General features: G+C 43.6%; 1 protein-coding gene across 1 annotated transcript; it reads right to left on the bottom strand.

Annotated features, from left to right (window-relative positions):
* Positions 1 to 15,139: 15,139 nt before the first annotated feature.
* LOC133235719 (gamma-crystallin F) lies at positions 15,140 to 18,120 on the bottom strand. Its single transcript, XM_061397538.1, has 3 exons — positions 18,112 to 18,120; positions 17,790 to 18,032; positions 15,140 to 15,543 (listed from the first exon to the last, which is right to left on the bottom strand). Exons 1-3 carry the CDS (start codon positions 18,118 to 18,120, stop codon positions 15,271 to 15,273), a joined length of 525 nt encoding a protein of 174 aa, XP_061253522.1. The 3' UTR covers positions 15,140 to 15,270.
* Positions 18,121 to 20,252: the final 2,132 nt, after the last annotated feature.

Consider the following 20,252-nt stretch of genomic DNA (forward strand, 5'->3'; position numbering starts at 1 on the left):
CTTAATTGCTTCTTGCTGCACAATCATACTGTTAATTATAAGAGGGAGCTTTATAGGGAAATTTATAGCAGTTCAAAGTCTGGTTTTCAAAAATGAGATAGCAGACTAAAGGACTATATAGATGATATGGTTGTGAGGAGACTTGGCCATTCAAAGAAATGCGATTATTTGCCGTTCATTCTAAGTCTTGCCCTCAGGAAATCAGCAAGTTCATTGGCCCTACTTTTTACATAGTTCATGGAAGAACAGTCTTAACTTCACCCAGTAATTCCATGCCAGGGTCCACTTGGTTTTATCAACAGGGATTTCTTACATAACTCTAAATCCTCCCAACAGCAAGTTGTTTAAAAAGCACTCTAAATTCCAAGGAAGAAGAAATCATATTTTGCTTCATAAAGTCAAAACTGACAGTGCTGCCCTGGGAAAGCAGAGGCGCTAGCCCTAGACTCTGCTCTCAGCTTGTCTTCCTGGTGATGATTGATCTAGTAGCTGGTTTGCAGGCGTTAGCAGAACTGTTCGCTAATGTTGGGCCACAAATCAAGTCACCGGTTTTCTCTGGATTTTGTAGTGGAGGGCGCTGGCACCTTAGAGGCAGGCATCTGGACTTTCCCCTGCTTTCAATCCATCCCACTTTCCAGTATCCCTTTTGCTTTAGGGGAACGTCTCTTCCTCATTCTCAAGCCAGGTGGCTTCCGTCTAGCTCATTCTATCTCCAGGAATAAGCCCAGGCTTCATCTTAACTCCTTAGAATAGTCTATTCTACTGGCCACAGTGATCAACTCAGGAAGAGGGAAATTAACTCAAAGTAGGCCAGGGAGGCTCAATGCCAAGACTTTCTAAGAACTCCCCACTGGGATTCTGAGCTTCAGGATGCTGTACACCTGTAGCTATGGAGGTCCACCATATATGGAAAGAGCCTGGTGAGAGCAAAGCCCACACAGAGGAAAACAGAGCCGAGGAAGACAGAAGTCTACAAAGAACAGCTCCTGATAATCTTACTTGAATCCCTGCACCCAGCCATGCCCAAGGTTTATAGATCATCCTTTTGGTTAAAGCTTGTATGGGTTAGTTTGCAGACATTTGCAGTTGGAAGAGTTCTGCCCAGTGCAATGTAAGTGATCTCAGTTCAGAGTTATTTGCATTCTGACCCTCTGTAGCCTAATCTTTCCTTTCCTATTTTGCTAGAAGACAGACATGAAACCCAAGAACAGGTCAGACAAGACAGCTGCTGCTAATCTTCTACTAAATGCTCTCTGAGCAAACTTGGATCCACAACATTTGGGGGATTAAGTGTAAATCACTGAACCCTTATCTTTAGCAAGTAAGATATTTGTTCATATAGGCTTCCTTAAATAGTCAACTTTGCCTCTAATTTAAAGTTTAGGTTTAGGTTTTTTAAATGTCTACAAAACTCTAGTGTTGAAAATGTAAGCTGGAAAACGTCTGTCAAGTTAAAACCTTACTTACAAGACTTAAAGAGAAGGGAGAGCCTCATATTCTTGCGGGAAAGGCTCAATGAATTTCAGGACCATAACTTCTGGTTTGTTTTCAAAGGGAGGATGAATAATGCCAGTTATCTTTTTTCTTACTTTTCTTAATACTATGGGTATTAAAACTAGAGAAATAGGGTTTGTTTTTTTTAAAGATTGAAGTAGTTATTTGTGGTGCTTTGAATCTTAAAGAAACTCAACTTATGAAATGAGAATAATCCATTAACTACAGAAAAATACACCATATAATAATAATGCATTAGATATAACAACAAAGGAAGCTTACATATTGTGTACTTACTATATGCCCAATCCTGTACTAAAGGCTTAATATGCATTATTTAATTTACCCCTCACAACAACCCCATCAATCATCTTGTGTAATGAGGCTTAGTGAGGCTAAATAACTTACTCCTGGCCTCCTGGGAAAATATGAATCCAAATCCAGGGCTGTCTGATTGCAGGATTTAATTACCAAACTATGCTGTCTGGATTTCTAATCCCTTCTTTGTTCCCCATTGTGCATAAATTTAACTGAGAGGATATTTTGCTTGCCTGATTGTCATGATTTTTTAAAGTTTAAATCAGTATTACAAATCAGGCTGGTGCATGGATAGCTAACATCAGAATGTATTGATACAGTTTTAGATTTTCATGAAAAGTGAGAAGATATGGTCGCCTGGCCTTTCTCTTCCCTAGGAGAGAGGCAGGGCTTATGTCTGGCTGCCCTCTGTTGATGGGGCAGGTCCACTTGGAGCTGGACCAGTTCTCCGTAAATGCTATTGTAGCTCCCTGGCTTCCTGCTTCTATCCCTCCTCCCAGTTGCCTGTCCTTTGTCTTTAAAGAAACACAGATCCAATTCCATGAAGCCTGCTGAATGCCTTCCAGGGTCTCCTATTACCTGAAAGCACTTCTTATGCTGCTCCACCCCATCTTTCTAGTATATTCTTTGGCCTTTATGTCCACTCACTCCTTATATACTGTCCTCTGGCCATGTTGGGTTCCTCACTGTCCGCCTTATGCACCATATACCTGACACCATATGCCCCTCTGTGTGTTCACGCCTTTCTCTTGCTGTTTTGGTGCATCCATGTCTGTCTGTTTTTTCTCAGTGGTTCAGTTCTTCAGTTCAGTTCAGTTCAGTCGCTCAGTCATGTCCAACTCTTTGCGACCCTATGGACTGCAGCACTCCAGGCTTCCCTGTCCATCACCAACTCCCGGAGTTTACTCAAGCTCATGTCCATTGAGTCTGTGATGCCATCCGACCATCTCATCCTCTGTCGTCCCCTTCTCTTTCCGTCTTTAATCTTTCCCAGCATCAGGGTCTTTTCCAATGAGTCAGTTCTTCGCATCAGTTGGCCAGAGTATTGGAGTTTCAGCGTCAGCATCAGTCGTTCCAGTGAATATTCAAGACTGATTTCCTTTAGGATGGACTGGTTGGATCTCCCTGCAGTTCAAAAGAATCAATTCTTTGGCCCTCAGCTTTCTTTATAGTCCAGCTCTCACATCCATACATGACTACTGGAAAAACCATAGCTTTGACTAGATGGACCTTTGTTGGCAAAGTAATGTCTCTGCTTTTTAATATGCTGTCTAGGTTGATCATAGCTTTTCTTCCAAGGAGCAAGCATCTTTTAATTTCATGGCTGCAGTCACCATCTGCAGTGATTTTGGAGCCCAAGAAAATAAAGTCTCTCACTATTTCCATTGTTTCCCCATCTATTTGCCATGAATTACCACACAATTGCACTTATCTCACACGCTAGAAGATTAATGCTCAAAATTCTCCAAGCCAGGCTTCAACAGTACATGAACCATGAACCTCCAGGTGTTCAAGCTGGCTTTAGAAAAGGCAGAGGAACCACCAGAGATCAAATAGCCAACATCTGTTGGATCATCAAAAAAGCAAGAGAGCTCCAGAAAAACATCTACTTCTGCTTTATTGACTATGCCAAAGCCTTTGATTGTGTGGATCACAACAAACTCTGGAAAATTCTTAAGAGAGATGGGAATGCCAGACCACCTGACCTGCCTCCTGAGAAACCTGTATGCAGGTCAAGAAGCAACAGTTAGAACTGGACATGGAACAACAGACTGGTTCCAAATAGGGAGAGGAGTATGTCAAGGCTGTACATTGTCACTCTGCTTATTTAACTTATATGCAGAGTACATCATGAGAAATGCCGGGCTGGAATCCAGCTTTTGAAGCAAAAGCTAGAATCAAGTTTGCTGGGAGAAATATCAATAATCTCAGATATGCAGATGACACTACCCTTATGGCGGAAAGTGAAGAAGAAGTAAAGAGCCTCTTGATGAAAGTGAAAGAGGAGAGTGAAAAAGTTGGCTTAAAACTCAACATTCAGAAAACTAAGATCACAGCATCCGGTCCCTTGTTTAACTTGTACAAATCATCTGAGAAGAACCTGCCAGTGACTTGTGGCACCGTGCCCTAGATCTGTGGTGGCTTATCAAACCCATTCCTCCCCAGATAAAGGCAGGATTGTCATGGAAGGCAAACCACTATTGTAATGGGAAGTGGGGGTTTGGCTGCTCACCATTCAAAAGTCAATAAAGAAGCAAGTTTGGTGGAAAGGAAAGCTGGCTTTACTTCTGAAGCCGGGAACGGGAGTGGAGGGTTAGATTCCTGTCCAAAGACTGACTCCACCACCACTGACAATCACTGGGCAAGGGCTTTTATAGATGAAGAGAAGGGGCTACATGTAGAAACAGCACAGTTTCTGACAGTTCACTTCTGACAGTTATCTTGAATTTGGTCCTGCATTATTCTCACCAGCATTATCTTGATTATTTTAAGTACAATTAATCTTCGGTTCCAGAGTCAGTTTGTTCCCATTTCCTGGAGGCTAATTCTCAGAACTGTGGCAGTTTGTGTCATGGCTACAATCTGGTCATCATGCAGATAACTTCTTCCACCTGGTGAGGGTGTTAGTATCTCTAAGACAGCTCACAGAATATGGTTCAGAATATTATCTATAGCCTTTGAGGAGGAACTAAAAATCCTCAACTGTGTTTACTGACTTTATTATTATTTAGTCTTGTTGGACTGATTTCCTGTTTCTGTATTTTCTCATTTCACTGATTAAATTTTTTCTTTTCTTTTTTTTTTTTTATTGCTGCACCCACAGCATATGGGATCTTAGTTCCCTGACCAAGGATTGAACCTGTGCCCCCTGCATTGGAAGGATGGAGTCTTAACCACTGGACTATTAGGGAAGTCCCTAACTTATTCTTTGGCTAGTTTTTCCACAGACAAAAGGCAGGCTGAGGACACTGGGGGCAAGGACCATAGTGTCCTGCTCTGTTTCACTATGGAGCCCACAGATTTGTTGCAAGAATGTCCGTGGGCAGCAGGGACCCCACAGTCACACCCTCCTTCGTGGTCTCACTGGCAAACTTGTCTGAAATGACAGAAGTTAGAGCATCCAGTCTGGTTTCATGAGAGTTACAGGCCTGAAAAGTCCCCAAACAGCTCTCACTTTTTAGGTGCAAAGATCCCTCTTTCCTCTGTTTCCAGTCCTCTAGGTGGGGAGCTTTTCCTGTTTCTCCCTCTGCCTTTTCTTCTCATTTTGGATGAGATTACATCCTTCAACTATGTCCAGGAAATAGTGTACAGTTGCCCCTAGACTAACACAGGTTTGGACTGTTTGACTCCACTTCTAGGTGGATTTTTTTCTTCGATAAACATACAGTTGGCCATCTACATCCACAGGTTCCATCCAGGGCCTCCAGCGTCAACCCATGGTTGGTTGAATCCTCAGATGTCAAACTGGAGGATGCAGTCGGCCAACTGTACCAGTCACTTTAAAAAAGAAATTGTTTATTTGGCTGCATCTGGTCTTAGTTGCAGCATTCTTTATTTCCAGAATGCAAAATCTTTACTTGCAGGATGTGGGATCTATTTGCCTGACCAGGGATTGAACCTGGACCCCCTGTATTGGGAGCTCAGAGTCTTAGCCACAGGACGGCCAGGGAAATCCCTCTACCAGCCATTTATAGAAGAGACTTGAGCATCTGGGCATCTTGGTATCCCTGGGGGCTCCTGCAACCCATTCCCTGCAGATTCTGAGGGTTGACTGTACATATTTCTGGCCCCCTCTTATCCCCTCCCCCCAGCCTTCCTTTGTCAAAGCATGACCTTATCCTGTGTGGAGGAATGTGCAGGATAACACACTGCTTGTTGGTAGTTAGGTAAACTTTGAGGATTCTGGAGTCAGAGAAATCTGGCTTCACATCCTGGCTCTGCTCCTTCTGTGTGTATGTGGCCTTAGATGAATCATTTAACTCCTCTGAACTTGTATCCTTGTTAAGTGCAGATACTGCCAATACCTGTCTCATATGGTGGTTGTGAAAAAGACTGGACAAGCAAATGGATGTGAAGTGACTGGTACTGTGCTTGCCACCCTGGACACACTATAAATGTCAATTATTATTGGCTACATGGCAGAAAGAAACATTGGCAAAGCAGCAGGACAGTCTTCTGACACTGTTGTCCTTTCAGAAGCTGCTTGATCCCTGTTCACTGATGTGGGAGTTAAATTACACCAGTCAGCTTTCCATGTCTGGATACGTACTCCAGATGTTTAAGGAATTTCAGTATTTCCTGTGTCATAAAGTATCAATGGAAAATTATCTGAACAGTGCCGATTATGTCTTATCTCTAAAATTTTAATAATGTGTGTTATACCTCATGGGGAATTTTTTTGTTTGCTTCTGAGTTAATGGAGATATTAAAACTGAGAGCTCTGAGGGGAAAGCGGGCAGTGAAAAGTCGGCTTCCCACCATGTGGTTATGTTAAAAAGCTCCCTGTAGGGTAGCAGTTTCAGTAAATCTTCACTAGCCAAAATCAAGCTGAGATGTAGCAGTTTAAATGGTTCCAACTTTTGTCATTAGGATCACCATCAGTGTGACTCCTGTGACTCTCTCTGTTATTTATTTATTTTTTAGTATTTTCTTATTTTCTAGTATCGCAAAATGTTCCATACTCATATTTATTTTCTCTGTTCCTGCCTCAGAATCAATCACTTCTCCTAAGAGCCCTGGTTCCTTTTATTGGAGAAGCATTCTTAGATGTAAAGGAAAACACAATTGTTTTCCCTTATACCACACACAATACCCTGAAAGCTTTGTATTCTGGTCCCCCAAATGCATGGAGCTTCCTCCCTCCTCCCCAACCTCCCCATCAAGCAATTCCGCAACACCAACTGCGTGTTGCACAATATAATACAATGTTACGCTATCCACCTAGAGGAAGACAGCATCAGATCCTGTGGGTTAAGGGTTCAGTCTTATGAGACTGCCTCCATCTACTCAAAAAATTAGTCTAGATTATTTTTTCACATGGGACCCTTTTAAATACGTGAAAATACTTACTAGTTCTTCTCCAGGTTCAACAGTCCCAGGTTCTTCACTTGTAGGAAATGGTTTTTAGACTCTAGACTCTTCACAATTCTGGTATTCTCTTTAAAAAATGTGACATCTTAGTAAAGATACCTTTATGATGTATGGCCTAGAGATGAGGAATTTGTTTGACTAGTTTGGAGAACATTAGATATATTATTTCCTGTATTCTAGGTACTATAGCTCCCTTATATACACTTATAAATACATTATTTTTAGCCGAGCTTAGAGTTTCTTGATAATTTTTAAAATTCCACAACAAGTACAAAACACTATAGTCAGGACAATAAAAAGATAAACAAAATTAACAATAATAGCTAACATCTAATGAGTTACTATATATCAGGCATTTTATAGCATTTTACTATTATTAGCCCCACTGGGCAGCTGTAAAAACTGCAGCTGAGCAGTTAAGTGCTTCCTTGATGTCTCACAACTAGTCCATGGTAATGTTAGTATCAAAGTTTGATTCCCAAAACTAGCACTTGAGAATGCAGAAGCAATACTTCAATCAGAAAACCAGCTAGATGGTTATGTGCTAAGTCTCTTCAGTCGCGTCTGACTCTTTGTGACCCTATGGACTACAGCCCCCCAGGCTCCAGGCAAGAATACTGGAGTGGGTTTCCATGCCCTCCTCCAGGGAATCTTCCTAACCCAGGGATCAAACCCAGGTCTCAGTATTGCAGGCAGATTCTTTTACCTCCTGCTTCTTAAATGCGTACCATGAAAATTGTGTACCATGAAGTATTGAATGGAGGTTATAATGGATGGTGAAGGGGGAAAAGAAACATTTTTAATAGAGCCTGATTAAATAAATATTAAGAGGAAGAGTTTTCAAGAATAAAAGATGCAGAAGAAGTGAGCTGTAGGATATGGAAACCATGGTGAAGAATCTGGTAAGATTTAGCTTAGAATGGACTAGTCTGATTTCAAGGAAAGAAAAGATGATGAGGTAAAATAGAATTTATCTTACTTTCCAAGCCAGGACCCTGGGAGGTGAGGCAGGCCACACCACACTTGGCCACAGAGTCCAAGTGAGTGGGAGAGGTTACAATTCCAAGCGGGAGTGCAGTGGAACCGGTAGGATTTGGGCTCATTGGCAGTGTCCCCCCTCTTCCCTGGTGGCTCAGCTAGTAAAGAATCCACCTGCAATGCGGGAGACCTGGTTCAATCTCCAGATTGGGAAGATCTCCTGGAGAAGGGAAAGGCTACCCACTCCAGTATTCTGGCCTGGAGAATTCCATGGACTATATAGTCCACTGGGTCGCAAAGAGTCCAACTTGACTGAGTGACTTTCACTTACCCTTCCGTGTGAAATGTTTGGTGGAGCTTTTCTGGAACTTTCAACAAAGCCCAAGGAGTATGAGAACAGGAACTATATTCTTGAGCTCTATCAACAGTTACCAATTCCCAGCTTTGAGACCAGCACAAGCTGGGATGGGGAGGTTTCAGGCTGGAAGAAAAACACACTGCTCAAAACAGCCTCCAGACATAAAGCTTGGTTGTTGTTCCAAAGAGCCAAGATAGTGGCTTTAAATTGCAAGGATTGGCAGAGGAGTTGGACAAGGAGCTCTTCATTATTTCTGAATACACCTAGACTGATCTGAGACATAGTGAGACCAGTGCGATAAGAATAACCATATATGGGGGCTTCGCTGGTGGTCCAGTGGCTAAGACTCCCGAGCTCCCAGTGTAGGGCGCTCAGGTGATTTCCCTGGTTAGGGAAGCAACCTCACATGCTGTAGCCTCTGGGCTGCAAAGAGTTGGACACGACTTAGTGACTAAACAACAGGGAACTAAGATCTCACATGCCACAACTAAGACTCAGTGCAGCCAAATAAATAAATAAACAAATATTTTCAAAAAGAATAACTGTCTATGTCTGTAGACACCAAGAGAGGAAGAGAGAAACAGAGAGGCAGCCAGTGAGATTTGGCATAGCTGCCCCTTTTTTCTAAAAGAGATTAATCAATACTCTGGTGAAAGAACTATTCATATACAATGGTACTAGAGAAAAAATGTAAAGGAGTTGGTTCAGAAATTGTAAACGAGCAAGTGTTGAGCTTGAAGATGAAGTGAAGAAAGTATTTGAACAATGCTATAGGATCTATTTTGGGCTTCCCTGGTGGCTCAGCAGTAAAGACTTCACCTGCCAATGCAGAAGGCTCAGGAGACACAGGTTCGATCTCTGAGCCAGGGAGATCCCCTGGAGTAGGAAACAGCAACCTGCTCCAGTATCATTGCCTGGAAAACCCCATGGACAGAGGAACCTGATGGGCTACAGTCTATGGTGCAAAGAATTGGACACAACCGAGCACACACACACAAGATCTATGTTACTCATGAACTCAAAGTTTCATAAATTAGAAGTGGATCTGTTGGATGTTGAGAGATGGAGGGGTACACATAGGCTCTGTGAGAAGACACAAACAAGCGCTGGATTTCTTGCTGAGAAGGGCCACAGCTGCTCAGGGGAACACAGATCATCCATCAGTCCTGTTTTCTCTTAGGAAACCACCTTCTCTTAGTGTATGCTTATGCTATGCTATGCTATACTAAGTCACTTCAGTCGTGTCCAACTCTGTGTGACCCCATAGACAGCAGCCTACGAGGTTCCTCCGTCCATGGGATTTTCCAGGCAAGAATACTTGAGTGGGGTGCCACTGCCTTCTCCGTATGCTTATGCGATGTCACAAAGCTCTCAGACACTGCTATTTGAGTACAATTTACACTTAATAAGATCTTTAGCTAAGTTATAAGTTTACCTTGCCCTCATGGCTTAACTCAGTGTATTTAAAAGGTGCAAAACAATCTCAATTTGTGAGGTCAGGGAAAGGCTTTTGAACTATATCACTTCCTTCCAGTGAGCACTGGGTGGCGCTGTCACCTAGAGAAAATAAATCTAGGCAGCTGTGCACCAGGCCTAACTCTACTTACTACAGCATTGAAGTCCTTAATCTGTTAATAAATCTAAATGTGGGTGCATAGGCACCCTGGTATTTTTAAGTCTTCATTACGATTTTCTAAATTTCCTCAGTGAACTTGTAGGTAGTGCTTTCTAGTATAATGGGCAAAAAGATAAAAGTGATATAAAACAATTGGATTCCATTTCTCTAAAAATGTTGGCATTGTTCCTACTGACTTTAATGTTTCTGGATATATCTGGTCTGAAGAACTAGCTAAAAAGTCATTATGTTTAAAATAAACAAACAAAAAACCCTTTTTATTGTTTAAGAATTTATTATTTTTTAAGTGAAAGATAAAATTTAATTGTGTAAGTCACTAAACTGTTGGTGCTGTTTGTTACAGAAGTTAGCTTTCCCTGACCCACACTTTCTTCTTTGCTTCATGCCCTTAAAGCTGGGGTTCACCTTCTGCATCTACACACTCCCTTGGGCATTCTGTTCAGGTTTATGACTTTCAGTACTGTCTACCCACTGATGACTTGCAAACGTGCATCTCCAGCCCAGCTTCTCTCCTGAACTCCAGGTTAATATAATCAGTAACCTGGTTAATGACTCCACTTGAATGTTCACTAACAGCTCAAACTTGTCTTGCCCAAAATGGGATGCCTGATTTTCCTCCAAAGACCTGCTCCCCTGAAGTTCTTCCTGTCTGGGTTGAAGGCAACTCCATTCTTCCAGTTGCTCAAACCAAACTTCTCTCTCACCTCCATGTTGAATCTAGCAAGAATTTTTGTTCTTTCTGTCTTCAGAATCTCACTTCTTCCCTCCATAAATGCTACACCACATCCTGAGCCAGAGTCCTCTCATCGCTGGCATCTCTCTGCTTGCTTCCTCTTCCCTTCCTCTTTCTTTTTAAAGTTTCTTCAAATAACCTTAGCAATTAATCCTAACGGAAACAATCCCTATCTTAAAATAATGTATTCGATATTCCAGTTTTGTTTTCAGAGGGAAAAAAATGTTTTTTAAAGAAAGCTGGAAAAGCTGAGGTAAAAATAACTTAAGTTACTTAATAAATTAAGTTATTGGAATAGTTTCGATGAAAGATAATGAAAGAAAGAGTGGCGGTGAGCATGGAAAGGTTTTTAATAGCTTGTGTTGATTCTTATACGACCACCTTTTCCGGTTCAGAGGTCTAAGTGGCTGGGTAGCTGAGACCTCTTGGGGGAGAATGGGGTCACATGGCTTGTGGAAGAAGCCGTAGTGTTAGTGGTTTTTTAAAAATTTTATTTTAATTTATATATTTTTTAACTGGTGCGTGGGCTTCACTGGTGGCTCAAAGGGTAAAGAATCTGCCTGCAGTGCAGGAGAACTGGGTTCAATCCCTGGGTCGGAAAGATCCCCTGGAGAAAGGAATGGCAACCCACTCCAGTATTCTTGCCTGAAGAATTCCAGGGATGGGGGAGCCTGGCGGGCTACAGTCCATAGGGTCCCAAAGAGTTGGACACGACTGAGTAACTTTCCCTTTCGGTTTGCTTTACAGTATTGTGTCGGTTTCTGCCATGTATCGACATGAATCAGCTATGGGTCTATATATGTCCACACCCTCCCAACTTCCACCCTATCCTACTCCTCTCTGTTGTCAGAGATCACTGGATTTGAGCTCCCTGCACCATACAGAAAATTTCCATTGGCTATCTAATTTTGCATATGGTAATGCATATGTTTCAGCGCTGCTCTCTCAATTCGTCCCACCCTGTCCTTCCCTCCGGTGTCCACAAATCTGTTCTCTATGTCTGCATCTCTATTGCTGCCTTCCAGATAGATTAATCAGTATCATCTTTCTAGATTCCATATGTATGTGTTAATATATGATATTTATCTTCCTTTTTCTGACTTGCTTCACTCTGTATATTCACTTTAGGTTCATCCACCTCATTAGAATTGAGTCAGATGCATTCCTTTTTATGGGTTAGTGTTTTGTAGTAACACTTCTCCTTTATTGCCTTTTAAAAAAACATTTATTTATTTATTTGACTGCGTCAGGTCTTAGTTGCAGCATGCAGGATCTTCACTGCTTCCATCTTTTGTTGTGGCATTCAGGCTTCGTTGTCCCCTGGTATGTGGGATCTTAGTTCCCTGACCAGGCATCAAACCCATGGCCCCTGCTTTGGAAGGCGGAGTCTTAACTACTGGGCCACAAGGGAGTCCTGCCTTTACTGATTTTAGTTTATGTAGATTTGAAATAGTTTTGCTTTTTCTATTGCTCTCCTTTTATTTTTTAAAATCATTTTCAATTTGGAGTTCAGATTCTAGATGCTGGTCCTGAGCCTTCTAACGATATCACTCCCGTCCCCACCAAGGTCTGACGATTGATGCTGTTTCCCTCCCAGATCTGGCTTTTACCATCCAACTACCTTCTTTCTCTCTTACTTCTTTGGGTCTCTCATGCTTCAGTCAACTTGAATTCCCTCCTTGTTCCTCTTGTATATGTCATTCTTTCTTTCTGTGGAACATGATTACTTCACGGCATTCCCACAACATTTACATCCGTTAGGGTTTCCGAGGTAGCACAGTGGTAAAGAACCCGCCTGCTAATGCAGGAGACACAGGTTTGATCCCTGGGTTGGGAAGATCCTCTAGAGAAGGAAATGGCAACCCACTCCAGTATTCTTGCCTCGGAAATCTCATAGACAGAGGAGCTGGGTGGGCTACAGTCCATAGTGTTGCAAAGAGTTGGACACGACTGAGTGACTGAGCACTATCAAATCTATAGAACTTAATGATGGTGGTGGTAATGATGATGATGATGATAATTGCACACACTTGGTGAGCACTTACTCTGTGTCAGACACTATACTAAAGTGTTTACAGGCATCATATCATTTAACCTCACAACATACAAGGGAGACACTGTTACTGTCCCTACTGTACCAACAAGGTATACTCTGTCCAGATCCCCTCAGCCCTCTTTTCAGCTCGTGTGCTTACCTTCCAGCTTCTGCAGGCTTTGAAGTAATGCTGGCCCTGATGCCTTCTGAAGATTGCCCTTCACCATCCCATAGAGTCCCAAGGCTCTGAGAGTTTTATGGCTCCCTTGCCCCATGACCAAAGACAAAGGGAACACCAGCCCCCAGATCCTTAGCCTCCAGGTGGGAGAAATTCAGAAGTACGATCCAAGCTCTGGGACACTTCAAGGGACCCAGCTGAGTTGGCTTTTTCTTCCCCATCTTGCTTCCCTACCTCCCTCACCTTTCATCCTGGGAAATAACTGCTATATAGTAAGTACTTATAATGTAAGTGTTCCTTAGTTATTATTGGGTATCCGGACCTTGTACATTAGTGTTTTCAAAGTATCAATAATAGGTTGAGGATCACCTGCAATAGAATTACTTGGGACAACTGATAAAAGGCAGATTCCTAGACCCACCCCACAGGTGAAATTTAAGGACTGCAGTGCTTGTGCATGCCATTCGTTGTGAGAGATTTAGGACTAATAACTCATTAAACTACATTTAATTCCTATGAAGTGAAAAATATTATTACTTCCAGTCTTACAAACTAGAAAAGTGAGACACAGAAATGCTAAAAGTGCTAGCTTACCCCATTGCCCACTTCTCCTCCTGCCCTCAATCTTCCCCAGCATCAGGGTCATTTCCAATCAGTCAGCTCTTCACATCAGGTAGCCAAAGTTCTGGAGCTTCAGTTGCAGCATCAGTCCTTCCAATGAATACTTAGGACTGATTTCCTTTAGGATCAACTGGTTTGAACTTCTTACTGTCCAAAGGAGTCTTTTCCAGCACCACAATTTGAAAGCATCAGTCCTTCAGTGATCAGCCTTCTTTATAGCCTTACTCTCCCATCCATATGTTACTACTGGAAAATCCATAGCTTTGACTATATGGACCTTTGTTGGCAAAGTAATGTCTCTGCTTTTTAATATGCTGTCTAGGTTGGTCATAGCTTTTCTTCCAAGGAGCAAGTGTCTTTTAACTTCATGACTGCAGTCACTGTCCGCTGTGTAGCCCAAGAAAATAAAATCTGCCACTGTTTCCACTTTTCTCCCATCTATTTCCACAAAGTGATGGGACTGGATGCCATGATCTCAGTTTTTTGAATGCTGAATTTTAAGCGAGGCTTTTCACTCTCTTCTTTCACCCTCATCAAGAGGCTCTTTAGTTCCTCTTTGCTTTCTGCCAGTAATCTTGATTCCAGCTTGTGCTTCATCCAGGCTGGCATTTTGCATGATGTAGCTTTTGAACTGTGGTGTTGGAGAAGACTCTTGAGAGTCCCTTGGACTGCAAGGAGATCAAACCAGTCCATCCTAAAGGAGATCAGTCCTGGGTGTTCATTGGAAGGACTGATGTTGAAGCTGAAACTCCAATACTTTGGCCACCTGATGCGAAGAGCTGACTCATTTGAAAAGACCCTGATGCTGGGAAAGATTGAGGGCAGGAGGAGAAGGGGATGACAGAGGATGAGATGATTGGATGGCATCACCGACTCAATGGACATGGGTTTGGGTGGACTCCGGGAGTTGGTGATGGACAGGGAGGCCTGGCGTGCTGCGATTCATGGGGTTGCAAAGAGTCGGACACGACTGAGCGACTGAACTGAACTCTGTATAGAAGTTAAATAAGCAGGGTGACAATACACAGCCCTGACGTACTCCTTTCCCAATTTTGAACCAGTCTGTTATTCCATGTTTGGTTCTAACTGTTGCTTTTGGACCCGCATACAGGTTTCTCAGGAGGCAGGTAAGGTCTTCTGGTATTCCCATCTCTTTAAGAATTTTCCACAGTTGGTTGTGATCTACACAGTCAAAGGATTTAGTGTAGTCAATGAAGCAGAAGTAGATGTTTTTCTGGGATTCTCTTGCTTTTTCTATGATCCTATGGATGTTGGTAATTTGATCTCTGGTTCCTCTGCCTTTTCTAAATCCTGCTTGTATATATGGAATTTCTCGGTTCACATGCTGCTGAAGTCTAGCTTGAAGGATTTTGAGCATTACCTTGTTAGCATGTGAAATGAATGCAGTTGTATGGTAGTTTGAACATTCTTGGCGTTACCTTTGGGATTGGAATGAAAATTGATCTTTTCCAGTCCTGCATATTGAGTGCAGCACTTAAATAGCACCATCTTTTAGCATTTGAAATGGCTCAGCTGGAATTCCATCACCTCCACTAGCTTTGTTCATGGGAATGCTTCCTAATGCCCACTTGACTTCACACGCCAGGATGTAAGTAAGTGTTTGGACCCAGACATTCTTTCCAGACTCTCTAACTGCTAGCCATGCTTTCTATTGACACGTGTAAGAAAAGCCACATTATTCCTACCTTTTATTTTGCTGAGTCCACCCAAGGAGTCTGAAAGGAAAAGAAGTCTACATAACTGCAGGAAACACACAGGAAATATTTTATTAGCTTCCAGATAGAGAAAAAGGTAGAGTAAAAATATTTCAATAGAAATCCACAGCCCTCCTCAAGGAGCCCACTCGGGCATCCACAGCCCCCCATTCGTGGTAGCGCCTGTAATCCCCCGGCCGCAGCAGGTACTGCCGCCCCCGGTAGTTGGGCATCTCATAGAGGACCCACCAGCCCTCCAGCACATTGAAGGAGTGGATCTCACTGAAGTGGAAACGCTCATGGAGCGAGGAGCAGTCCTCCGTGATCTCCACCATCTGGCCTCGATAGTCCTCTCGCTCGTAGATCCTCAGCCGGTGGGAGCTGGTCTGTGGGTTCAGCAATCAGCAGATGGGAAAAGTCAGAAAAGCTAGTCTTTAGCCACCAATCACTCACACCCCTGGGGGAATGGGCATTTAGAACTTTTTTTCTATATCAAAGATGACAAAAAGACAGCTAACACCAGAGTCAACTGTATACAGTTGGGTACACTGCCCACTGCAAAACTGAAGAGAGTGCCATTCACACAGATGAACACAGATTAGCATCATTTTATATTGCAAATTTTACTTATTAAAATAACTGAAGTTGTTCTGGTTTGCCATTCAAAAAAAAAAAAAAAGATATGTGGGACTTCCCTGATGGTCCAGTGGTTAAGACTCCACCCGTCCAATGAAATGGGTGTGGGTTTGGTCCCTGGCTGGGGAACTAATATCCCACATGCTGTGGGGCGTGGCCAAAATAAAAAGGATATGCATGGTGCTCCCTAGAGTTTTCTAGGACCACAACCTACATGAACCATATTTAGCACCTATTTAGTACCATTTTTAAGCAGCAATTTTATATATAATTTTTGTTCTCTCCTTTATAAAGACCATTGACTTACAGTGGCCTGGAGTTCTCCTTGCAGGATATAAAAATAATTAGATTTTAAAATTAAAAGGCAAATATATCCCTGGCAAAAGGCATTATTTTGGATCTCAGTAGCTTTAGAAGAGGCTGGGGAGAGAGGAAGCAGAATTGCTTTCCCCAGAGTAAGACATAGATTGGTAGCAGTTCAGACCAGACATCTCCTAATCCCTTCCTTTCTGCTTTGAGTCCTGCTTTTCTGAAGTCCTAAAAAGCAAGAGCCACCGTAATGGTTAGGTTTCAGTCCTCAGCTCTAACATATGATCCAGGAAAATACTTTAAGGTTATTGATAAAAACAGAAGCTCAAAATTATGAGGCAGGCCTGTCTAGATCAATAGATTATAAGACGTTTAGGAAAATGGAAGGGAGGCTGTTAGTCCTGGGTGAATCCTGTCTGTCTCTTTGGAGCACTTGGCTTTTATCTGCTCGTTTCTTCCCGACAGGTACGTATTCAGTCTTCCTTCTTCCACCATCAAACCCTCCTTAGCAAAGGTTCTCATAAACAATTCATTCTGAGGCATAAAAAAAACCACTAATAAGGCATCTTCCATGGTTTGCAAAGGGTTCACATGTCCGTTACCTAATTTCGATCTTCACAACAGCCTGACACACGTGGAGCAACCATTCTGTCTGCTTTTATGAGAAACTAATGACTAGAGCTTTCAGGCTGTAATCAGAAGAGTCAGGACTGGAAGGTGGAAGCCGAGATTTCCAGGCTTCTAATGCCAGTCTAGGTTCTATCAAAGCATTAAATCCTCTGAGGGTCTTTCAAAGTTACCCAAAGTGGTACATTTTCCACAGAACGCTGTCATAGTCAAATTATAGCGTCCCTAACTGTGGAATTCCAGGCTGCTTGGGCTTTATTTGGATAGCAGTGGCTTTGCAGGGGCTCCTGGAGTCACATTGCTGGTCAGTTGTTTTGCTGAATCAAAAAGCAGGACTTGAGAGACCCTGGTTGTTCAAAGTAGTCAATATCTGGAGGGCGAAGGGTGGCTTGCCAGGTACCAGGCAATCTCCTATCCACCTCATCTCAGCTCTATGAATTAGCCGCCCTGCTGCTGCTGCTAAGTCACTTCAGTCGTGTCCTACTCTGTGCGACCCCATAGACGGCAGCCAACCAGGCTCCCCCGTCCCCGGGATTCTCCAGGCAAGAACACTGGAGTGGGTTGCCATTTCCTTCTCCAATGCATGAAAATGAAAAGTGAAAGGGAAGTTGCTCAGTCGTGTCCGACTCTTAGCGACCCCACGGACTGCAACCTACCAGGCTCCTCCATCCATGGGATTTTCCAGGCAAGAGTACTGGAGTGGGATGCCATTGCCTTCTCCAATTAGCCGCCCCAGTAGCCCCATTTTACAGGTGAGGAAAGACAGAAATAGCCCAGGGACTAGCCTAAGACCACTGGAGTGTGAGGAGTTCATCACCTGTGGCATAGACACTCTGAACAAATACCATGCCACTTTTTCCCAGTAGAGGTGAGTTTAATATTAGCAAAGAAAAGTACAATCTCAATTAAGAGCATTGTATTCTCAATTAAGAGATATTATAAAGGAAAAGAGAACCTGGTTAGAACCAGCAAAGGAAGGCCACCGTCCTACATTCTGACCACAGCTCTGGGGCATCGGTGTGACCCGAGGCCACGGCAGGCCCAGGGGGACCGGACTCACGTGGGGGATGAGGCGGCAGGAGCGGATGGAGTCGTTGAGGCCCATCCACTGCTGGTAGTCGGGGTAGTCACCGCGCCGCAGGAAGTACTGGGGGCCCTGGAAGTTGGGCTGCTCGTAGAGCATCCAGCAGCCGCTGTCCACGCGGATGGAGTTGCAGCGGCTGAAGTAAGGCTGCAGGTTGGAGTGGTCGCTGCTGCACTCATAGTGGCGGCCCTGGAAGCCCCGGTCCTCGTAGAAGGTGATCTGCAAGGAAGGGAAGGAGAGGCTCAGAGGCCTGGCCTCCAGCCGGGCTGCGGGCCCCTCCCGCCGGCGCGGGGCTCACCTTCCCCATGGCTGCTGGACGCGGGGATGGAGTTCAGTGCGGTGGGGCCGGCGCGCGCTCTATATAGCGGGAGGGCTGCTGCGTTGGCAGAACAACACAAAAGGGGCCCCCGGGTGAGGAGGATTTCCTTTCTGTCTCTTTTCTATATAATGACGGCGGGGGTGGGGTGGGGGACTTACTGTATGTTTTCTCTTAGACTCTCCAGAGCTTTCGAACTGATGACCCGCGTAAAACTGTCACTTGGTGCCTCTGGGGCCTTTAAATGAAGCCTATTCAGGAGATGGGAAGCGAGCAAAAGCGCTTAACCGTGTTAACACTTGTAATGAAATATTTTATTTATCTTTTAAGTATTCTAAGTGATCTCTTTTTGAGGAACTGACACGGGGTAGTGACCGGGTCAGAGGTCAGGATGGGGCCCAGCGGGAGGCGTCTAGATGAGAGCTTTTCCTTGGTGTGAGGATGTGGGACACAGACACCTGCCTTCTGCACAGGACGGTTGAAGGAGGATGGGATTTTCCCCTGAGAGAACTTTCTCCCATCCTCACGGCTCAGGAGCGGATGCAGTAGACATTACACCGGAGGAAGACAGGTGGTAGGCGCTGGACCCCAGGAAGCCCTGTTCATGCACCTGGCTCAGCTCTGCTCCCTGGAGACTGAGTGGACCACGGTCACCTCCAGACGCAGCCAGTGTCTCCCGGAAGCTCCCAACTCTGGAGTTCATGAGGCAACTCATGGTGGTTATTATTTAACTAACTTTTTAATTAACCAATAATTTTGCAAATTAGGGGCTAAGCCTAATTATTCTGTTGTTGTTGTCAGTGCCCAAGTCATGTCTGACTCTTTGCCACCCATTAACTGCAGCATGCCAGGCTTTCCTGTCCCTCCTCATCTCCTGGAGTTTGCCCAAGTTCATGTCCATTAAATCAGTGATGCCATCCAACCATCTCATCCTCCATCGTCCCCTTCTCCTCCTGCCCTCAATCTTTCCCAGCATCAGGATTTTTCCAATGAGTGGGCTCTTTGCATGAGGTGGCCAAAGTATTGGAGTTTCAGCTTCAACATCAGTCCTTCTGATGAGTATTTAGAATTGATTTTCTTTAGGATGGACTGGTTTGATCTCCTTGTAGTCTAAGGGACTCCCAAGAGTCTTCTCCAGCACCACAGTTCAAAAGCATCAATTATTCAGTGGTCTGACTTCTTTATGGTCCAACTCTCACATCTGTACAAGACTACTGGAAAGACCATAGCCTTGACTAATTAGTTCTAGCTGCGTGCAATTTCAAGGTTATATGCAAATATAACAGATTTACAATCTTACAATCTTGGAAAGACTCTCCCTTCTCTACCTCCCCTGGCTCCTGGGCAAGCCTGGTTGCGCTCTGGTTAATATTCTGGTTCCACAGGCTGGAATCTTCTTTCCTTCCCTTAAACCCTTCCCACCCCACCTCCACCAGCTTCTTCTGGTGCTCCCCTCTTAGAACAGATTTTCTCAACCTCATACTGTTGTGACAGTTTGGGTCAAAAAAATCTCAATTGTGGAGGTCTGTCCGCTGTATTTGAGGATGTTGAACAGCATCCCTGGTCTCAATCTTCTACATGCTATTAGCATCACCCTCATGGTTATGGCAACAAAAATGTCTCCAGATATTGTCATATGTCCCCTGGGGGAGCAAAATCAACCCTGGATGCAAACCACTGCTTTAGAAGGATCTTGTCCTCAACTATATGCAACTGTGATACATCCTGTTTCATTCCTCAGTCTGGATTCTTGTTACTTAAGCCTAAAGCCAAAAAACTGTTTGCCTTGAAAATTTTTATTTGAAACACATATGTTTATTAAGACTTTCCCACATTGTTTCTTTCAAAAATTCTAATTTTATAGAAATGTGAAAACTATAGAGAAGAAGAAAGGAGGAAAAAATTAAAATCATAGGACCATATTTTAAAAATCACTGTCAGGACTTCCTTGGAGGTCCAGTGGTCAAGACTCAGTGCTTCTAATGCAGGGTTCAATCCCTGGTTGGAGAACTAAGATCCCACATGCCTCAAGTTGTGACCAAAATCAAAAAACAAAATCACCATGGACAAGTATTTTAAAATCTCCTTTCAGTTCGACAAGATGAAAAAGTCCTAGAGATCTT

Source organism: Bos javanicus, chromosome 2, assembly GCF_032452875.1.
Source record: "Bos javanicus breed banteng chromosome 2, ARS-OSU_banteng_1.0, whole genome shotgun sequence".
In the NCBI taxonomy this organism is placed as follows: Eukaryota; Metazoa; Chordata; class Mammalia; order Artiodactyla; family Bovidae; genus Bos; species Bos javanicus.